The 20,213-nt window shown below is 36.7% G+C and overlaps 1 protein-coding gene across 4 annotated transcripts in view; it reads right to left on the reverse strand.

Annotated features, from left to right (window-relative positions):
* The window catches only part of MTA3 (metastasis associated 1 family member 3), a 153,698-nt gene that overhangs the window by 62,249 nt on the left and 71,236 nt on the right, over positions 1 to 20,213 (reverse strand). For all 4 annotated transcript variants that reach the window (XM_063152092.1, XM_063152093.1, XM_063152091.1 and 1 more), the window contains exons 10-14: positions 16,952 to 17,026; positions 11,890 to 11,948; positions 9,251 to 9,375; positions 8,238 to 8,389; positions 6,927 to 7,149 (exon numbers count right to left, since the gene is read on the reverse strand). In XM_063152092.1, the coding sequence (XP_063008162.1) occupies positions 6,927 to 7,149; positions 8,238 to 8,389; positions 9,251 to 9,375; positions 11,890 to 11,948; positions 16,952 to 17,026 (634 nt within the window). The remainder of the gene's footprint in view (positions 1 to 6,926; positions 7,150 to 8,237; positions 8,390 to 9,250; positions 9,376 to 11,889; positions 11,949 to 16,951; positions 17,027 to 20,213) is intronic.

A 20,213-nucleotide genomic window follows, 5' to 3' on the forward strand; every position in this document is an offset into this window, starting at 1 on the left:
TTCAGTGCAGCAGACAAAGCACAACTTACTTTCATAGATTAAGGAACCTACATAAAATTGTGGAAATACCAATGGGTTTCAAAGGTTCCAGAGCCCTAATGCTGAGTACATTAAGTACTTTGTTACCTTTTCTTAATCACAAAATATACTGTACTCAGGAAAAAACCCAAAAGGCCTGGTGCCCAGAATTTTTTTAATATTGCAAAACACCTGAAATTATTTAAGTGGTGGAGCAGAATGATGTGTCTCCACTGACTCCCTCAGTAAAATAAGCAGAGGCTATATAGTATTTTATAGCTACTTTGAGAACAGCAAAACATCACCTAAGAAGTAATTAGCAAGAAAATTTTCCATCTATGTGCCTTCATTATAAAAAAAGATATTGAATCATGTAGTGGTATTTATATGCTGACTGGGAACACATACTGCAAGGAGAGCACAATTTTCATGCTTGAGATAAAGCATGTTCATCAAAGGTGAGTATTCAAAGCACACCTATCTATTGAAACAGTAAAGCAAGCTTAACAGCAGCAAACTTTGATCCACAACAAGGTGCTCCCATAAAAAGTATAATAAAGTTTACGACCTTTATGCAGAACACAGAGAAGAACATAGAAGTTGTATTGTGCATCATTCTCAAGTGTAAAACCAGAGAATAAAATTTGGGTAAGAAGATATCAAAACTCCCAAAATTTAAAGCAAGTCCTAAAATCAAATGTGATCTTTTATATGAGCAATAAAAATCTAAGTAAGACCAGTGAAATAGTGGAAGCTATGAGAAAAAAAATAATGACAAGAAGTAATCTGATATTTTTGAGTATATTTTTCAAACATAGCAAAAGCAGAAAGTGTGCTGGTGTCTGTAGCAATAGATTATGAAGGTGTGAGGAAAATACACAAGAAAATAAAGGCACAGCAGAAAAGCCAAATGCATTTTTTGTATCATTGTTCATTGCAGAAGCACTTAAAGAAGCTCACTTCCAAAATACTTTGATGAGGAAAGTGTGAGAACTGTGTCACATTGAAGTGTCCATAGGAAATATTACAAAGCAAACTGGTTAATCAGTAGAACCAAGTTACCAGGACCAGGTGAAATTCATCCAAACTGCTGAGCAGACACGCTGCTGGTGTTTAATGAATGCTTATATGTTCTTGGTTGAAGAGAACAAAACGAGGGCAAATGTGATAACATTCTCCAGTAAGTAGGTCTGCAGAGCGGCAGAAGGTTGCATTATTAATAGAAGCACATGGTTAAATTTGGAAACATCAAGGGAGCCAACAAAGACCTTGGAAGGGAAGGCAAGTTGAGCGTGTTCCCATGACTTGTGTTGTGGCGCGTCCTTGCAGCAGGAAGGACGGACAATGGCGCGCCGGGCCTCACGCGCGCCCGGCAGGGCTGGGAGGAGGCCACCCCTCCCTGCAGTCCATGGCAAACACAGCCAGAGCCTGTGTCCAGCTCTGGGTCCCCACCAGGGAAGAGATACAGGCACAAGGGGCAGGGCCAGCTGATGGATTGGGTGTTTGAGTGCAGCACATCCAGGGCCTGGGGAACTGCTCTGGGCAGCCCTGAGAGGGAATGACAAGGGGACACCTGTCTGGCACCTCAGCCTCCCAGCACAGAGACACCGAGCCAGACCCTGCTCAGAGGAACACAGGGACAGCACAGCACTGCTCCTGTCTGTGGCAGCAGCCAGGCTGGGGGACAGGAGATTGTTGGGTACAAGGATAAGATTATTTACTCTGAGGCCGACCAAACACTGGAGCAGGTGCCCAGAGGAGTCATGCAGTCTCCACCTGTGGAGATACAAAAAGCTCATCTGGCCTAAAGGCCCATGAGCATGTGAACCTTCTGCAAGAGGTGGGATCAGAGACCTCCAGGGTCCTTTCCTACTTGCATGTCCTACAAACCAGTAAGTGCCAGTCTCCTAGGCCTGCCAGGATCCTCTGAGGGGTCCATGACCTGCCCACATGCAGCTGATCTGGCATCCAATTTGGCACTTCAGAGAGCTTTTACCTAACTGAGTCACCAAAGACTTCTGCTGTCCAGCTGTTACAGAGTAAAAGAGGCTTTTTTCAGGAATTAAAACCTTATTAAAAATGATTGTCTATGTAATCCCCAAATGATCTGTGCTGATCAACATATAAAAGGGCAGCAAAAGAGGTGATTAGAGAGTTAAAATTTCCTGATAAGAAATTTCTAAGTATAATCAAAGCTAAAACTGATAGCAAAGGACAGGAGCAGCAGCAAGCAATGCATGTAAATGAATTCTGAAGGGGTAAAATCGCTGTAATATATAGATACAATGATAGCTCCTACACCATCACAAAGCAGAAGAGTATTCATGGAGTCAGCATCAACAGCTTTCTAAAAATATCTAGACAATACTATAAAGAAATCAAAATCAGAATGTTAGAAAACATGATAGGAAAATAGAAAACACGACTTTCTAAAATTATGGGAAATCTATATCTTGAAATGCACATAATATGGGGCACCATAACCCTAAAGAGAATACAGCACAACCAGAAAAATTCTAGGAAATAACATTAAAAACCACAGTGTGAAACACATTTTTTATGAGGCTTTAAAGCTGCCAAGCATGATGACTGATGTGGGCATTACAGAGGTGAATCAAAACAGTAATGTCAAGAAGATGATAACAAATGAGGCTGTGCTTCTAGATATGAAAGTATTTTCTAATTATTTCCTCTTTAAAAAAACTAGATTTGTAGGTCTCTTAAGCTTAGAGAGACTCTCATTAGCAAGTTATTTCTCTTTGACATTCCATCATATCTCTGTGAAAATGCAGATCATCTAATGAATGTACTGTATTCCCTGAATTGTATTTTTAGAAACTTTGGGAAAAAAATAATATGCTCAATATGTCAATTCTTTTGCTGACTATTAAAATCTGGCAAAAATTGTATTCAAAGATAACAACAGAAGAAATATTTTCATCCTAGATGAAAGCTAAAGAAAGAAGATATTTTCATCCTAGATGAAAACTAAAAGCTCTTCCATAGCTATCAAAATCAAGGATGCAAAATATAGTTTGCAAACCAATACACATAAATGTTACTCAATTCAGATGAATGGGTAGCTTTATATTAGTAAAATACCAACTTTATGGTTACAAAGACAAATCAGTAATATTTTGCATATTCTACTCGTTTCACTTGTCTTTGTTGCACCAAACTAGATCACTAGCAAGTACTATGCACCATATTTGTTAATAAATCTGAGGATTTAAATGTATAACAAATTATCATCATGATCAGCACACCCATTTCCAGATAACTATACATATATTATACAGATAATATATTACCATGCACTGAAAACATTTTGACAATCATGTCTACACAGACAACATGTAGTTATCCAGATCTAAATTACTATAATTAATATACATAGTTATAGTGATAAAGCTATATCCAAGCAATGAAAATAAAAAAAGTCCCTCAAAAGTCTCCTTTTTTGTAAAGCTGAAGCAATAATGTTTACAGACACATGGCTCCCTGCCAGGCATTTATCAACCTGCCTGTGAGCTGCAAACAGATCCGCTCAACAGTGACTGCTGAGAAGAATGCTCACTTTGCTTTTTCTCTAATTAAGAGACCTTTCTCAGACAGGATGGTCTTGCTTAACTTTCTAAAAAAAACCACATGCAATATATTCAAACTAAAAAAGGAGGTAGTGCATGAGATTTAGACCACAACAATTTCACCTTACCAAAGCAGTTCGCCAATTCTAATTAGTCCTTGAAAAACCATCAGACAATTTTATTGTCACCAACCACAGTGAGTCTATTAAGTTCAGACAGAACAAAGTTTGAGCTTTCCATGATGGGCTGTGCTCCTAGCAGGAGGTGCTGTGCCTCCTCAACCTCCTGGTGGCCATCCCGAGATTGAACTGGGATGTAAGTGCATCCTCTTCACTACCTCCTGCTGGCATCTGAGCAGGGGTCGTGCTACAGGCTTCATTAATGAGGAAAATCTAATTCTCTGCACTATCTGAAGGTATAAAGAACACAGAATAGGACCTTGCCTTCTGCCAGTGGATATAACGGGCTGAGGGAGAGGAGGTGGTGGATTTCAGTAAGAGAAAATATTCTGTTGAAACCTGGTTTTCAGCTAAAAGATGCTTGGGCCTTATCATTCCCAGAATCTTCCAACCTCCTCCAAGACATGAGAAGTACCTGCACATGCATTCAGGTACACAGGTGGAATTCAAAAACCAATTTATTTTATGACTGAGCTGTGACACGCTTGTTCAGACAGCCTTTCTCAGATCTGGGAAATCAGTTTCATTTACAACCTGGCACTTCAACAAATTGCACAAGACTAAGCGGGCATAAAACCTGGTATGCAGCTGGGATAAGTGCCCCACCAATCGTCTGCCTTCAGATTTTATGGTTTCTGAGTGTTGTTATGGTGCCTAATGCAATATAGTTGGGAAATGCAGTTACATTTTCAAGCACTGGTTTGGCACACATAGAGTCAGGCGAGTCTGACAAAGCATCTAAGCAGCCATTAGATTCAAGTTTCAGCAAACCAACATGGAAAACAAATTCCAAATCAGTTCTTGGGCCTCATAACCATCTCATGCCATGTCACATCATGGGTGATCTGGTACTCTGGCCAGGTTATTAGTTAAGCATGACTGTAATAGTTCTAACACCAACACAGATACCCATTCAATACTGTAATTAATCTGTGGATCCAGCACTGGAAATCATTACTGCTAATTAAAGATTTTGTTTAAAAATTCAAAAATCCAAAAATTCAAGATAACCTTAGAAAAGGATTCAGAACATCCACAGAAAAAGACAGACTATTTACTTATAACATTAAAATCTATAGAGTGCTCTGAGAACAGGTCACCAGTACAGGAATAAAACTACAAAATATTCTTTTTCACCTTTACTAGAGCAAGAATATGACAATGACAATGCAGGCAAGATAACTGTAATGATTCCACAGAAAGAGATTGCCAGAAACAGAACACGGATTGTGGATATGTGTATGCACATGAAGAAATGTGACTTAAATTAGTTGAGGTATAATTTGGTTTCCACTGTTAGAACATTATTTTAATGCTGTGTTCAAAAACCATCAACAATTGTGACTTTTTTTTCTTCAACCTATGTTAGGTCTAATCAGGAAGCATCAGAATTCAGAGACAAAATCACAAGGTCCAAAGTTTGCTTAAGCAAAAAGGAAACATGAAAGACAGACACTACAGGGGAAAAAAAAAATCTTTCTACTCTAGCTGTTAATCTCATGAAGAACTCTTTCACTCAAAGCAAAGAGAAAACACTCCCAGCACTGTCAGTTGAAGCAAGAATTACTATTTCCTGCTGAAAAGCTCAGCTTTTCATTCCTCTCTTTAAAGGCTGAACACATGCATAACAACAGTTGGATGAAATTATTTCTTCTGATGTTTTTTCTCCTTAAACAAAACTTTCATCTTTTGAATATTTTTTACTGCAGGGAGGGAGAAAAAACACAGATATTGATAAAAAGATATAAGGTTCAAGTGAACTTTTGAATTTTCCTGCATGATTCAGCAGAAACATAAATTTAAAGGTACAATACCTTTCTCTCAGAAAGTAACCTTTATTTTGGATTGAGGATTAAAAATATAATCTTAATCCATCTTTAGACATACTTCTTCCATGAAAAACAACTCATTTTATTCTCACAGTTGTCACAGGGTTTCCCGAAAAACTGAAAGTTCTTCCTGACTTGCATTTATATAAAAGAAGAAAGAAAATGGCCAAAATAACTAAAAAATTAGACAAGGACAATGAACAGAAATATCCAGTAAATTTTGGAGTGCTGCAGAAGTAGGTGAAAAGTTTGCATATGCATAACGGCTGGTCTTGAAGTACATAAAGAGAAAATAATTACTCAAAATCAGATTTTAATCCTCTGTGGAGTAAATTTCTTATAAACAGTGCAGACATCATCTGCATCCCAGATAAGTATGCTGGGAAAACATTCAGTGTTAATCTAATGAACATGCTTATAAACCCTACATCTAATGATCTTAAAAGTTCTCTTCAATTCTAATACAATTGACAGTACAATGAACCAGCATGCCTCATCCTGGAATACCAAGCATCTGCTCCAAGAACATCTATCTATCTATGGAAGACTGGGAATCATAGCCAGACAGTGTGAGCAGTAAAACAGATACAAAAACTGTTGAAATATTCAGCGACTTTGCAGCAGAATTTACACACATACGCAGGTGAAGAGACTTACTGTTGCTATCTACAAAAACCTTTCGTCATACTACTAGAAATTCATCAGGTCTTTATATTTTGGCTATAAAAAGAACAAGCATAATACAGAATTTTATTTAGAATTAAAATTTAAAACTGGAACAGAAAAAAACCAAAATTATGCAACTATGATGAATAAACGTGGCTATCACCACCACCTGATTGTCACAGTTACAAAGGACTGTATTGCACACCACATTTAAACTATTATGAAACCCCAGCTCCTGATTCTTTGACCAATCCCATTGAAAAAAATACAACATGTACAGATCTATAGGTTCTGCTAAGCAAATTATTAAAAGACCAACAACAGAAAAGCACAGTTCTTTCATGCTGCCTAGTGGGAAGAATGTATGTTGTGGCATTGATTTTCCCTTCCTGCCCCCATTTTTGTTACTGTCAATTTTTGAAAGGGAATGAAGTGATAGTTTTTTAATTAATTTGAAATGTTCCCACAGTTTAAGACCTGTTCAAGGCAACCAATGTGTCGGTATATGCTGGACAAATGAAAAAAATAAAAATGAAAAGCAAAAGCGTATAGACAAGAAATGTTTATTGAAAAAGAAAATAAAATTAAAAGACAAAAACGGGTGGGAAGCACAGCACACAGAACTAAGAATTAAAAAAACATCTTACATTCTGCCTTAATGGCAGCACAGTTAATAGGGACAAAGGGACGTCGCGCTGCCTGCCGCAGCCGGAGGGTATTTTTGCAGACCTGCCGGGCCAGTTTTGTCCAACAGGTGGTGTGCAGAAAGAACGCCTGCCGCGTTTTCACCGCCGACTTGGGGCTGCCCGTGTTGCGCACCGGGGTGCCCTGCGTGGCCTGCCGCGACAGGTGCGTTCGGACAGGCGGCTCCTGCGGGACAGAACACGGACAGCGTCACACACGGCTCGGCCACCGCACCCTAACAGCCCCACAAGTCAGGATAGCCTCGGAAAGGGATTCGGGACATCCGCAGGGAAAGAGAGACTATTCAGTTGTAGTCATATATAGTCAATATATAGTCAATATATAGTCATATATAGTCAATATATAGCATTCAAATCTACAGAGTGCACCGAGAACAGGTCACCAGATGATAGTGCAGGAATAAAACTACAAAACATTCTTTTTCATTTTTGCTTTTATCAGAGCAAGAATATGACAATGTAGGCAAGATCACTGCAATGATTCCACAGAAAGAGAGATTGCCAGAAATGGAATATGAATTGTGGATATGTGTGTGTACATGAAGAAATGTGACTTAAATTGGTTGAGGTATAATTAGGTTTCCACTGTTAGAACATTATTTTGATGCTATGTTCAAAAACCATCAACAATTGTGACTTTTTTCTTCAACCTATGTTACGTCTAATCGGGAAGCATCAGAATTCAAAGAGACAAAATCACAAAGTCCAAAATTTGCTTAAGAAAAAGAACGTGGTGTCTGTAAAAGACAGACACTTCTTTTTTCCCCCTATAGTGTCTATGAAAGACAGACACTACAGGGGGAAAAAAGAAAAGTCTTTCTACTCTTGCTGTTAATCTGATGTAGAACCCACAGGAATACATGAATAACCTGTCTAAGCACTTTACAAAAAACAGGCCTGTGCAGGAAGCCACAGAGCAGACAACTCTATTGAGAGTGGATATATAAATGCCATCCTAAATGATATGCTGTATAGTAGATTTAACATTTCAGAGATAACACACCATTGGACAGACAAAATGACATTTGTACACCAAAAATGCAGGAAGCACGTGCTTATTTATACAAGAAGTAGTCAAATAAAGATAGGGCAAGGCCTGACCACTGTACAGTTCTATTAACACAGAAAAAGGATTAATAAATTGAATAAAAGTTGAATACATAAATGAAAACCATTCCATTCAATAATCAAATCACAGCAGTCTTGTGAAAGCACCATGTTTTGTTTTAGAAAAGCTTGTCTACACAATCCTACCTCTGTAGGTTGGCTGGAAGACAGCTTATCTTCATCTGTCTGTGTGGGCATTTTCAGGCCACCATATTTCTTCCAATAAATCCAGCAAGATGCACACAACCTACACTGCATATTAGGAGGGCCCCAAGAATACCATTGGTGAGACTGTGGAGCTGAGGAGGAGAAAGCAGCACAGGTGAACTGGTGCAAGTTAAATTCACTGCAATCAATCCAAATGCTGTAATAGATTATTATATACAGCCATAACACATGGCAATAGCAGAGCATTGTATGGATAAATAGTTAATATATTTCACACTGAAAGTAAGAACTTGAATTGTTTGTTGCTTTATTTTTTTACAAAAGTGCCAGAGAGGTGAACTCTAAATGGAAATTTTGGAAATGCTTCTAAAATGAATTTCAAAACAGGGACTTTGTATTGCTGAGATTTTCTCCCAAAGGACTACCAGAAAAAATAACAACAAACCCACTATTTCTAATCTCACCCTGGAAGACAGGCTAATTAAGTTGGATTTTATATCTGCTCTCATATAACCTCTGTTGAGGGCTGCTATTCCAAGAAGTCCAACAGAAATTATCACACAAAATACTAGAAAGAAACAATAGTCCTCCCCATCTTTCCCAACAACAACACAGGGAGAAAAACATTCCAAAACCATTCAAAGAAAAAAAAAAAACACCTCAAAAACCCTGCAGCCTTAAAGAAAAAACAAAAATAAAAAGTAAATTTGAATCTAGCTTTGTGAAGGTAAAGGAATAATAGATCAATGCCATCATATTACACTACTTAAACTTTCTGTGCTTTATGAATTGTTTAAAAATAAATCATAAAGAAATTTGAATACTTTATTAATATACTGAAGGCAGCTCTAACTTTAAAGATATTTCTGCCATAAGAGCAATTGCAAATTATCCTCTGTCATATCCTAACAATATTATCTATCTTTTTTTTCTAACAGCACATATTAAAATTCACCCAAATTCTTGAGTCATTAAAAAATATATTTACTTACTATAGCAGCTTTCACAAGCCCGACCTATTACTGTGGCTTGTGCCTGGTAAGAAGCTCCCATTGCTCCGTTGACTGCAGCAGGTTTCCCATTGTTGCTGGATATTTGATTGGGATTTGGTTTATTGCTTTAAATAAATTTTTTTAAAGGTTGCAACAAAAAAAAGAAAAAAAAAAAGGTTTTATTAACTGGTTAGTCAACAGGAAGACAAACAATCTAATTCTGAAAATCTGATGTGTGCAGGCAACATCTACAAAATCTTCTCTAAACAAGAAGATAATTTTTGTACTCCTCTATCACTTTCAGCATTGTCAGACACTCGCTATGTTAGGAGCTGCTCTGACAGTCCAATTTGCAGCTTTTACTGTGCTCAGATTGTCTAAGCTACTTGGAAAGCTCATAAAAGACCAACTCTCAGAGGTCAAAGCATTAACAAAAGTCTGACAAAGTATGGAATTTAAGAAGGTGTTTCTAGTCAACAGATAAGGTTTACGAGTTGAGGATGGATTTTGAGTGAAGTATAACAAGAGGAGCAACAGTGCCTGTAATACTCCAAGGTTCTTGATCCCAGGAAAGGGTCAAACAGCCTCCTGTCTGAAAAAGCACACACAGTAATACAAATGTCTTATAACCACAGCAAAACTCACCCATATATCTGGTTGCTCTGTCTCAGTTATCTTCTAAATTATTTCCTCTACGAGAAGGCTAACCGTTTTTTGGATATTTTTGTTTGGCTTTTGAATATTATTGTACTATATCATTCTCATAATTATTCTAGCTTCTAATACTTTAGTGAAGTAGGACTTTACAGGTCAATTAATTCAGAGAGCATTAATATAACTCCTCACTAAGTGCAATATTTCCAGAGTTTCAACTTTGTGAGTGTTAATTACCCTCAATACAATGCAAGGTTGGATACATTGATTCCTAAGATAATTATTTGTCATTTTAGGCAGCATAAATTACATTAAAGAAAAGTTAAAATGACAATTGAAGAAACCTTTGCTGTATCAAGTCTCTGTCTCCTGTCTTTTCCTTTTTCACTGTATCAGCAAGAGACAATTTTACAATTTCCAATATTCTTTATCCTGGGCTCAAGGTACAGAAGAAGAGCTTGAAAGACAATTAAGTCTTCCACATTATGATCTGTTGCTTAGTTACCTTTCAGAAATGCCATGAATTGAAAGGGACTCTCTGGAATTAAGGACAGAACCTTGCAATTACAGGAAATACCTAATGATCAAGTTCAAAAAGGTACTCAGCTCTGAGAATCAATTCTGCTCAGATTTCAAATGCAATAAATAAGTCTTGAAGCAGAGCATTTAGCAATCCCATCACCACCACAGATACCAAAGCCTTGAGAAGTCCTACCATCCTCCTGCTGTTGACTAGGGATTTTGTCTTGAAACGGAGGCAAAAGACAGGCAGTAAGATAAAAATGCAAATATCCCACATTTTGTCATCCAACACAGCTGGTCCCTACTGTGAGCTAATTGAAAATCCATAATTGTCCACATGGACCAAGGAAATTAAATTGAAATGCATAATGTAAAGTCTGAACATCTTATGGTTTTCCTAAAGCAGCCACTCATCTGAGAAAGTTAGGGAACACTCATACTAGAGTTTTTAGCTTCTTTTAAACAGTGTAATTTGTTAGAGACGTGAGCTTCAGAACTCACAAAATTTGTTCTAAGATTAAAATAAATTTAATAGTCTACTGCTTTCATTGTAACATCTGTTTAAGACACAAAAGCCAGTATGAAATATGAAAATGAAGCTCTATTGTATGTAATTTATACAAACCATCAAAAATCTTTGTGAAGTACTTCCTTTGTTATTACATTCTTCTGTTATACAAACACTCACAACAATGGGAAGTTCATATATAAGTAAACTGAATATACCCACAGAAAGCTTAGAAAAAGGTGATTTGGAATCCTTTCTCTTGTCATAATATTGAGGAAATTATGAATGTGTAGGAGGGATTTTATCTTTTTTCTACAAATCACATATCTGTTAACAGAAGCAGATATAGCATCCAGTTTAAATGTAAAAGAAATACAGATCAAAAACCCCTCAGAAGAAAACAAGATTGCATTAGTAGCATGTGGTCAAAGATAGAAGATCTGGGGCTGCGTGCTACCTTTAATTTAGAACCAGAACATCTCTTGTCTCTAGATGAAGAACAGATTATATCAGCCAGATAAAACTGTAATGGGAAATTATTTTATTTTATGAAACTACATTAAAAACTGCTTCTACTTTGACATATTGCATTTACACAAATATAAAGTGTTGTGCTACAGGGATTTGGAAGAGATTGTTTTGCAAAAACTGCTTTTTGAATTAATAGGCTCTTCTTGCATGTGAACAGACCACAGGTAGCACTTGATCATCCTTTGTAAAACTTCTTATTCCAGACAAAAAAAATTGCAGGTAAAAAACAAAGATCAGTAAAGTAAGAAAGTTTCACTTAAAACAAGAGTTTCTGGCATTTTCGGATTATATCTCTGAATATAATAAATCCTGTAAAAGTAACCATTGGAGAGATGACTAGGAAAATAGCATGCATGTAATTGCATGTTACTGTTTCAATTTTACCTGTATATTATTAAAAAAATGAATTTGTTGTTATACTCACTAGGTGGGGATGTATACTTGTTTCAATTTACTTTCTGCTTCAGCTGCTTTCAGACGTTTCTAGTTGAAAAATAAACACATTAAAATATTTTATTATATTAAGGTATGACATTTCATAAAACTGCACACAACACATCTTTAAATTATTTCTGTTTTGTGATTTCAGAAGAGCTTCCAAAACAAGCACAGAAACCTACACAATGAAAAGCATGAAAAACAAGCTCTTGATTTTTAGTGTTAGTTTGAAATCATAATGTGCTGTCCTTCCTAGTAAAACTCACAGGCCTCACATATGACACCATAACTGTAAAAATGCCAATGACAACTTACATAAATCACATCTATATAAATATGTATGACACTGTGGCTACCCCTCATTGCAGAATTAAGTAAAAATTAAATGAATGAAATTGTGTTCCTCACCAGTCATCTAATAAACCTTGTCTGTTCTGTCCAGAGTGAGGCTGAGCCTTAATACCAGAGTACTAGTAGCAATAAAGTCCACTGAGTCTTAGAAATAACTAAACACTTACTAGCAGTAAATGCCATCAAAACTGTGGCTCAGGAACACCACAGTGACAGCACAGCTATACTACTGTCAACATAGTCTGTGAATTTACTAAATCATTACTTTCTTCATTCTGGCAACAAACTTAAACCATTTTGCATTTCTATAATGTTGAGAATTGTTAGTAATTACCATATATTATACAAGTAACTAAGACAACAATTTTTTCAGCAGTGGCACAAGAAATACAGAGTTCAGGTGTCCACAGGTTTTCCAAAACATTTGTATGTAAAAGATGAAGAAAAAACATTATTTCCCTGCATTTTCTGTACTCAAGACATTACTTCTATTCACCTGAGAGAAAAAAAGGAAAAGCAAGAGAGAAGAGCATTTGAATCATGGTCAATTTCATTACAGAGGATAAAAAAAAAGGAGGGGACAGATTTATAGTCAGCAATAATAAATCAGTACTACCTGTCTTTATAAGGTGATTAAAATTCAGTCCTTCATTTCACCTGCAACAGCCACTTCTCCTCTCTGCTGTACTCTTATTTTTTGATATCCAACTTTTGCAAGGTTTATAATCCAGGAAAATATTTCCCACCTTGAGAAAACGATCATGAGATGACTCTGCTCTGAGGGTCCCTTGCCTGAGCCATGAGGTGAGTTACAAGGTAATTCAGCTTTACTGGCCCAGCAGTCTGACTGAACCTCCTGGTGTAAACTGCTGTTCTTTTCAGTTTCATTAAGTTACCTCCGTGTTGTCCATTTATAAAACTCTCACTTATAAAATTGCATCTTTAAGGAGTAATGTGTAACAAATAGACTTCTAATCAGTCCATGCCACCATTAATTAATTCCTGTGCAAGGAAAGCTCTTTTCCATTTATCTCCAAAACAGGTTCGGGTTTTTTTTTCCTTACAGCTTTTTACTGTTCAAGATGCCCAGTTTGGAGCTACAGAAGTGAATCCCATTGACATTGCTGGTACAGTTGAAATCTTTCCCCAGTGCCAGACCTGGCAACACTGCTCTACCCTCAGCAGGCCCACAGAAAAATGCAAACAGGTCAGCTCTGCCTGCTTGGGTCAGTTTTTACAAGAGCAAGGAGAAAGAACAGCAGCAGCACCATGCTCCAAGTCTCATAAACTGGTAGTTTTTAATCTGAGAACATTTCACAGATCCCAGTGGTGAACTCCCTCTGCTTAACAGCAGGACACATGTTTTCCACAACTGTCTCTCATACCTTTTCTTGTTATATCCAACAATATAGAACTTGTTTGCAGCCTGACAGAAGCATGTGAAACTGCCAGGCAATGGGTTACCACATCCCTCAGAGCTCCCTAACAAACTGGTCATTCTACAAAAATGAGTAAATCTCACTGCACACCTACCACAAGCAAAAGAGAAAATACAATAAAGGGCAAAAAAGGATGAAAGTAGCCCTGAAGCAGTGTCAGAATGTAAAGGCATGTGTAGGAAGCTGTGTTAAGCCCAAATGGCAGTGTCAATGAGAAGTGACTATATTGACATTGATTAAATTTTAGCACACTTTTAGTACTGGCATGGGGGTTGTAAGGAATGCAATTTAACAATTGCTTTTCTCCTTTATTTACTAAAGGGAATGATATACTGTCTTCTAAAAAATAAATGATGCAATGATATTTCAGTATAAGCTACATTTTTGTACACTCAAATTATGGCTACCATTGGTCTCTAAAAGCAATAGAACATGTCACAGCTTGAATTCTCACTGACATACCAACTTCTATGTACAGAGAGAGAGGAAAGGACGCAGAAAGAAAACTACCAATAGTTGCAGTTTCTGAGATTAAACCTCTGTCTATTGAAATCTAGAGACAGAACTGGTAAAAGCTGGAGGCTGAAACTGAAAATATTTAGACAAGAAACAAAGCACCAGTTTGTAACAAATCCCTGGAGCAATGTAATAAATTACTGGAGCAATGTAACAACGAGAGCTGATGCTTTACCTGGAAAAAAATTTACATCTTAAACAATATTTCAAACAGGTTTTACAGACTGCATTGCAGGAGAGGACCGACTATACTAACCCAGTTTTTCATGGGGTCTAATGCTAGCATTGAAAATGAATGTTTATGGGTTTTAAGAACTTTTGTTAAGAATATCTACTTACAAATATCCCAAGAACTGACCACTTTCCTAAATTAGTACTGTTTTCAGCAGTGGAAATAAATAAATGAGAGGCTAATATATTATACTGTTGCAGAAGAACAATTTAGCCACCATTTAATGTGTTCACTCTTTCCCTCTTACGAAGTCTCAGTAAAGTCTTTTCCCATTGAATCTGACTTTCAAGGAGAACACCACAAATAAGTTTTCATTCTGTAGAAGCCATCCATCAAACCTGGCGTTCCTCAAACACTGTATGTAGCACAGTGGACATGACAAGTGCCCTACCACCAGGAATTATTACCCAAGGCTGAATTAGTTTTGCTAGACAAATTCAGAGAACTTTAACATATCTTCCCTTCAGTTTGACTTGAAAGGAAGATGCTCTCAAAGCAAGGTGGTAGCAGTACCTCCACTGCCATTAAATCACCACATTTATAACCTAGCAAGAATAACATTTAGTAAAAATTATGATAAATAAACCCTTTTTATGCCTGACACAACACATCCAATTCACACAAAGAAATGAAGATAATCAAAAGCAATTTTTAATACTAAATCACACTGATCTAGAACTCAGAGATTGTATTTTAAGATTCAAGTATGTGCAATGACCTTTTTCATCTTCCCATTCCCACAAGTCCCCCTGCCCCTCATGCATGAGATTTAGAGAAGAATGACTGAAATTTCCACTTTATTACTGAATGCATTTTCTCCCTGAACTACATTCAATTATCACTGCTTGTTCTTTTTGGAAAAAAAAACCTTACAGATACTGTTTTGACTAAACTGTATCAATTTTTACCATTCAAAAAAAAAAACTAAACAAGGGCATGATGAAGTTCTGATCCCTTCTTAGGAAGGATTATAGAAATGCTAGCCAGGATAAAAATTAAGCATTTGGCCTACACTGGTTTTATTACTGAAGATCACATACGTGACCCTGAAAGAACATGGCTAAAGAACTCCATCCTGAGTGTATTGCTGTGGTCTGAGTAGGATGTTGGAAGTTTATTTAGTCACAAGTGAAACACAGGCATTTACCAGAGCATTCAAGTTGCAGATAACCATAAAGCCTATGTGATTTTTCTGTAAAAACCCTAATCCTGTGAAAGGATATGCAATCTTAACACATACACTTTGATCATTGCAGCAATAGAATCATAAAGAGCTCTAAAGAACTACAAAAGGAATCTTACTCTTTCACCGACTACTCCAGAACAAGTATTTCAGAATAAAAGCCACATTTTTATCTGATTCTTAAAGATAATCTGTTGCCCAGCCATTAAGAGCTGACAAGATACACAGCAAATCTCTATTGACAGCACCTCTCTAGGATAAAAATCAACAGTGGGGAAAAAAAAGGGGTTTAAAGTGAAAGGAATAGTGACAAACCTAGAAAAACATGCCTTTATAGGGAACATATTATATTCTATTTGTATTATCCATAGAACTAAATTGTCCTAGTGATACTCCAAGACACTACCATGCAGTAAAATACTGTAAAACTCCTGTCCCTTACTTTCCATGCCCTAACAAAATGATGTAGAAACAATTTCAAATAAGCCAGAACAACCTGAACTAATCATCCCTCTGACACATTTAATTTGAAACAAGTCCAAAGATCCATCTAATTTTACAGCTGTAGTTATTACAGCATAAAAATTATTTTCAATACACTGTCCATAACATCACCATCAATTTTGTGGCAAATAAAGGAGGTACTAGCTTAAACATTAAATCAGCAATTAAAATGGAGCCTTTTCAACTATTTTATGGTCTAAACCAAGGAGTAAATATATAAGGAGTACAATATATAAAAACCATCAACACTGACATTTTGCCTAAGCCTGCTAAAAACATCTCAGTATTTGTACCCAACATAATCTTGATGTGTTTTTGCTCCAGAGCAACCCAAACAGTCGAACATTCCATCAGAAGGATGAACAAAACCACTTGTGCAGAATGGTCTCAATTTTGAAATGCTGGTAATGCCAAAGTAATGCTTTGTCCAGAAGCACCAATTAAGGGTTCATAACACCAGCAGCCACTGTAACACAATGGATTTTGTGCTTCCTTCAGTCCCATGGCAGAGCTTCACAGTCTAAAGCATTTGCTCTGCAGCCCATTTCCATCTGATCCCCTACTGAAGGAGGAACCAGGAGTCCTACTGCTTCAAACCAGCATAAAATACAAATAGGCTAAAAAGCTCTTCACAGCTATGGGATGTACAGCAGAGGATTCAACAATGCAGCCTGTAACAGCACTGGTTTATACCCCAAAATATTACCTTAGGCCTCCCATTGTATATCTTTTCAAGAACACAAACAGATTTTTATGGTTTAACAAGATCACTTTTTTAAAGAGTATCTCAGACTGGTTCATTCTGAAATAGTCATTGAATTACCTGCTGCACATATCTGTCAGTGGTTTTCCACATGTAGTAATACTCAATGATGCTAGTCAGTGACTTCCAAGGCAGCTGAAAAACATTTGTTACAAGTTAAAGTGGTTCCAAGAAATTGCAATGTCCACTTCTTATTAAACACGTTAAAATCAAGTATAGTTGAGACAAATACTAAAACCTGGATGTGTTAAATAACTGCATTAGAATCCATATGCAAAATAACACATATTGCAATTAATAATACACAACCATTAACAAGTATGCAGAATTATGGTATCATACATCCAAATCCAAATGTAATTTATTCTGTTTAAGTCATAGTTAAGCAAAATGATCAAAACAGAATGCAGATTTCCATCAGGAAACACAGAAGGCAATATCTTTTGTAAAGTGTGTCCATTGGAGAATAACGTTAGGACTAAAAGAAATCATCTTGACAAGACTGTGCTTGAGTCTCATGATAATTTTACTCTTAAAAAATACAAAGGATACCATACATAGCTTAGATTTTTCATGTCCCATAACAACTCAGCAGCTCATACATTACCACTAGTTTTGCATAAACTCCCACATGCTCTCAACTATTATCAAGAAACAAAAGGATGTGAGGGACAAATGTTACCCCGAGCAACACGAGTGATACTGACAATAAATATTTCACAAAAATCTCTGTACAAACAAGGTGCCTTTGATAATGACAATTAATTTGGGTGCCCACATTCACCAGTAAAATAAAAATGTGTTAACCTAAGTGTAGGGAGAAAATTAGGCAATCATTTCTAATTATCACCAAATAATCTATTTAACTCCAGAAGGTCTTTCTATAATTTAAATTAGGATGTCTCATCGACAATTTATGCAAGTTTTCTTCATAACTTGGAAACGTAATTTGTGTGTTATATTTTCTAGAAGCACACATTAATGCAAATATTATCTGCTTTCTAGAAATGAGGATGATGTTTAGGATGTTCCAGAAAATACAGGTGTGGAAACTGTTCTTTCCAACCATACTGACCCCACTAGGCAGCTTTCTGCATATTTTAAGCCAAAAGAAGAGTTTCCTGCACCTTTGGTTAAATTCCTAAAACACCAGAGAAACATCTTCTCAAACTCCTCTCCCTGCGTGCAGGAGCTGACTACAAAAGGAATTTTTCAAGTTGCTTGATTCAGGTTCAGAGTCAGAAGTGTTCCACAGTGTGTGAATCCCTGAACATTTACATTTGATCCAAAACCAGCAGTGTATGAAATGCTTATGCTGATGTCTCAATAGTAACACAATTCAGGTTCATAAAATCCTTTTGCTTTCTCAGGTAAATTATGCCTTGAGAGAAATCTTCCCTCAAAAAGGCCAGTGACAAGATGTGTTTGATGTGAGGTGACAGATAAAATGATTCTCAGTCTTCAGGTCCACGTTCCCCTTGGCATCCAGGTGAAATGCTGTCACCCCAACTACCTGCCATTGACAATTAGTACATTTTAGCATATCCATATTTAGTTTCCTTTCTGAATATTTATTAGCATGTTCATGCTACAAATGTTTGTAGCATGAACATGCTAATTTCTCTAGAAAATACTTTTATCTGTTTTAACTGTAGCTGTGGCACCAGTATGTTTATTTATTCACTAGGTATTTACAATTAAAGGAAGGTAATTAGGATGTTTGGACCAAATAACTGTAATCCTTTTATACATTGATTCAAAACTTGGAAAAGGTGTTTGGCAGACTGAGTATGGATAACCTGTATTCCATTTACCTATGCACTTAATGCTTTGAACTGCCAGTGAAGCTGTGAACCACAGATTAATACATTGTCATTACCAAATTCTGTTCTTGAAAGAAGTAAATATGCTCATCTGCACAACATTTTTGAAGGAGAAAATTAGCAAAAACTATCAGCTCTACAAAAACAGAGAGAGGGGAGTTTTACATTTCTTTAGTTTCCCCAGGCTAAAAATAGACCAATCAAATTAGATCAGCAAAAAAAAATTAGGATTATAATGCATACTAAAATGAACATGGTAATTTTAAGGCATGTTTTCACAATTTTCTAAAGCTGGAAAACAGTTGCTCCTGCTTTCTATAAACAGTCTCTATTCTTGATTACTAAGGCCTTTTTTGCCATATCTGAGATGAAATAGTTATAAATTTGTGAAAACTGTTGATAATGAAAAACTAAGAATTAACACGTATATCATCTTTGTCTTACTTTTAGGTAAATAGTTACATTTGGAGAACATAGAATAGCCATTCTTTTTCCATTCTACTACTCTGGGATGTGAAATAATTCAAGCACATCAAGTAAATTGAATTAGCTTATAAGGTTTAGCTTGATTACGATTCACACAGAGTCTTAAAGATAGAAGAACCTCTCCTACAAGAGTCAATGAGTCAACAGTTGATGAAAATTATTATTCACCAGCTAGATTGGTAACTTGATTACAATTGAGCATCTCCTAGCCACGAAAAAAACGTAAAGACCTTTACACCATTTAACTTATAACAATCTTGTTTACTAACATTTAGTGTTTGTAGCTTAATACTTGAGCTGCACATTGAACATCAAACAGTGGCAGTTCGCAGTAACTGCTGGAAAAGTAAATTAATCTGCCCTTTACAGAACTGTCATGTAAGGCTGCAATTGCAGCAGCTGTGCTCTGCAAATCTGGACTGACACAGAAAAGGCAACTCCTGTGGGATGTAATGACTCAGGCAGGTACCACATCACCCTTCTGCTTCAGCAGACTGTTACCAGCCCCTTTCAGCCATGCAACATGACTTTCTTGCCTGTCCTGTGGCACCACTGTGTGACTGCTGAGGTTGGAGTTTAATCTCAGGCACTGCAGATTTAGTTTTACCATTAGATCCTACCTGGAGACCCAAACAAGTTCACACCTACACTATCAGCCCATTATCTTCTTTGCCCTTGCTCTTACAACACATCTAATAGTACTTAGATACTTATCAGACGTAAACTTATCAATGGCTTGCCACTGAAGAGAGGGAGGATAACAGATGAAAGTACGATGGTGGAAAATCACTGCTTACATGCTACATAGTTCTACCTACCTCACCTTGCAGGAACTTTTCACATATCCGTGATCTAAATCTCCAAGGACTATTTTCGATGATTACTTAAAAAGCAAATGTGTGTTTTCAAATCCCTGCACTTTTAGATTGCTACATAGGAAGTGAGAACACATAAATTTTACACTAGAGAAATTAAGAAATCCCAAGACTACACAATGGCTAACATAATTGAAA

This window comes from Melospiza melodia, chromosome 3, assembly GCF_035770615.1.
Source record: "Melospiza melodia melodia isolate bMelMel2 chromosome 3, bMelMel2.pri, whole genome shotgun sequence".
Taxonomy (NCBI): Eukaryota; Metazoa; Chordata; class Aves; order Passeriformes; family Passerellidae; genus Melospiza; species Melospiza melodia.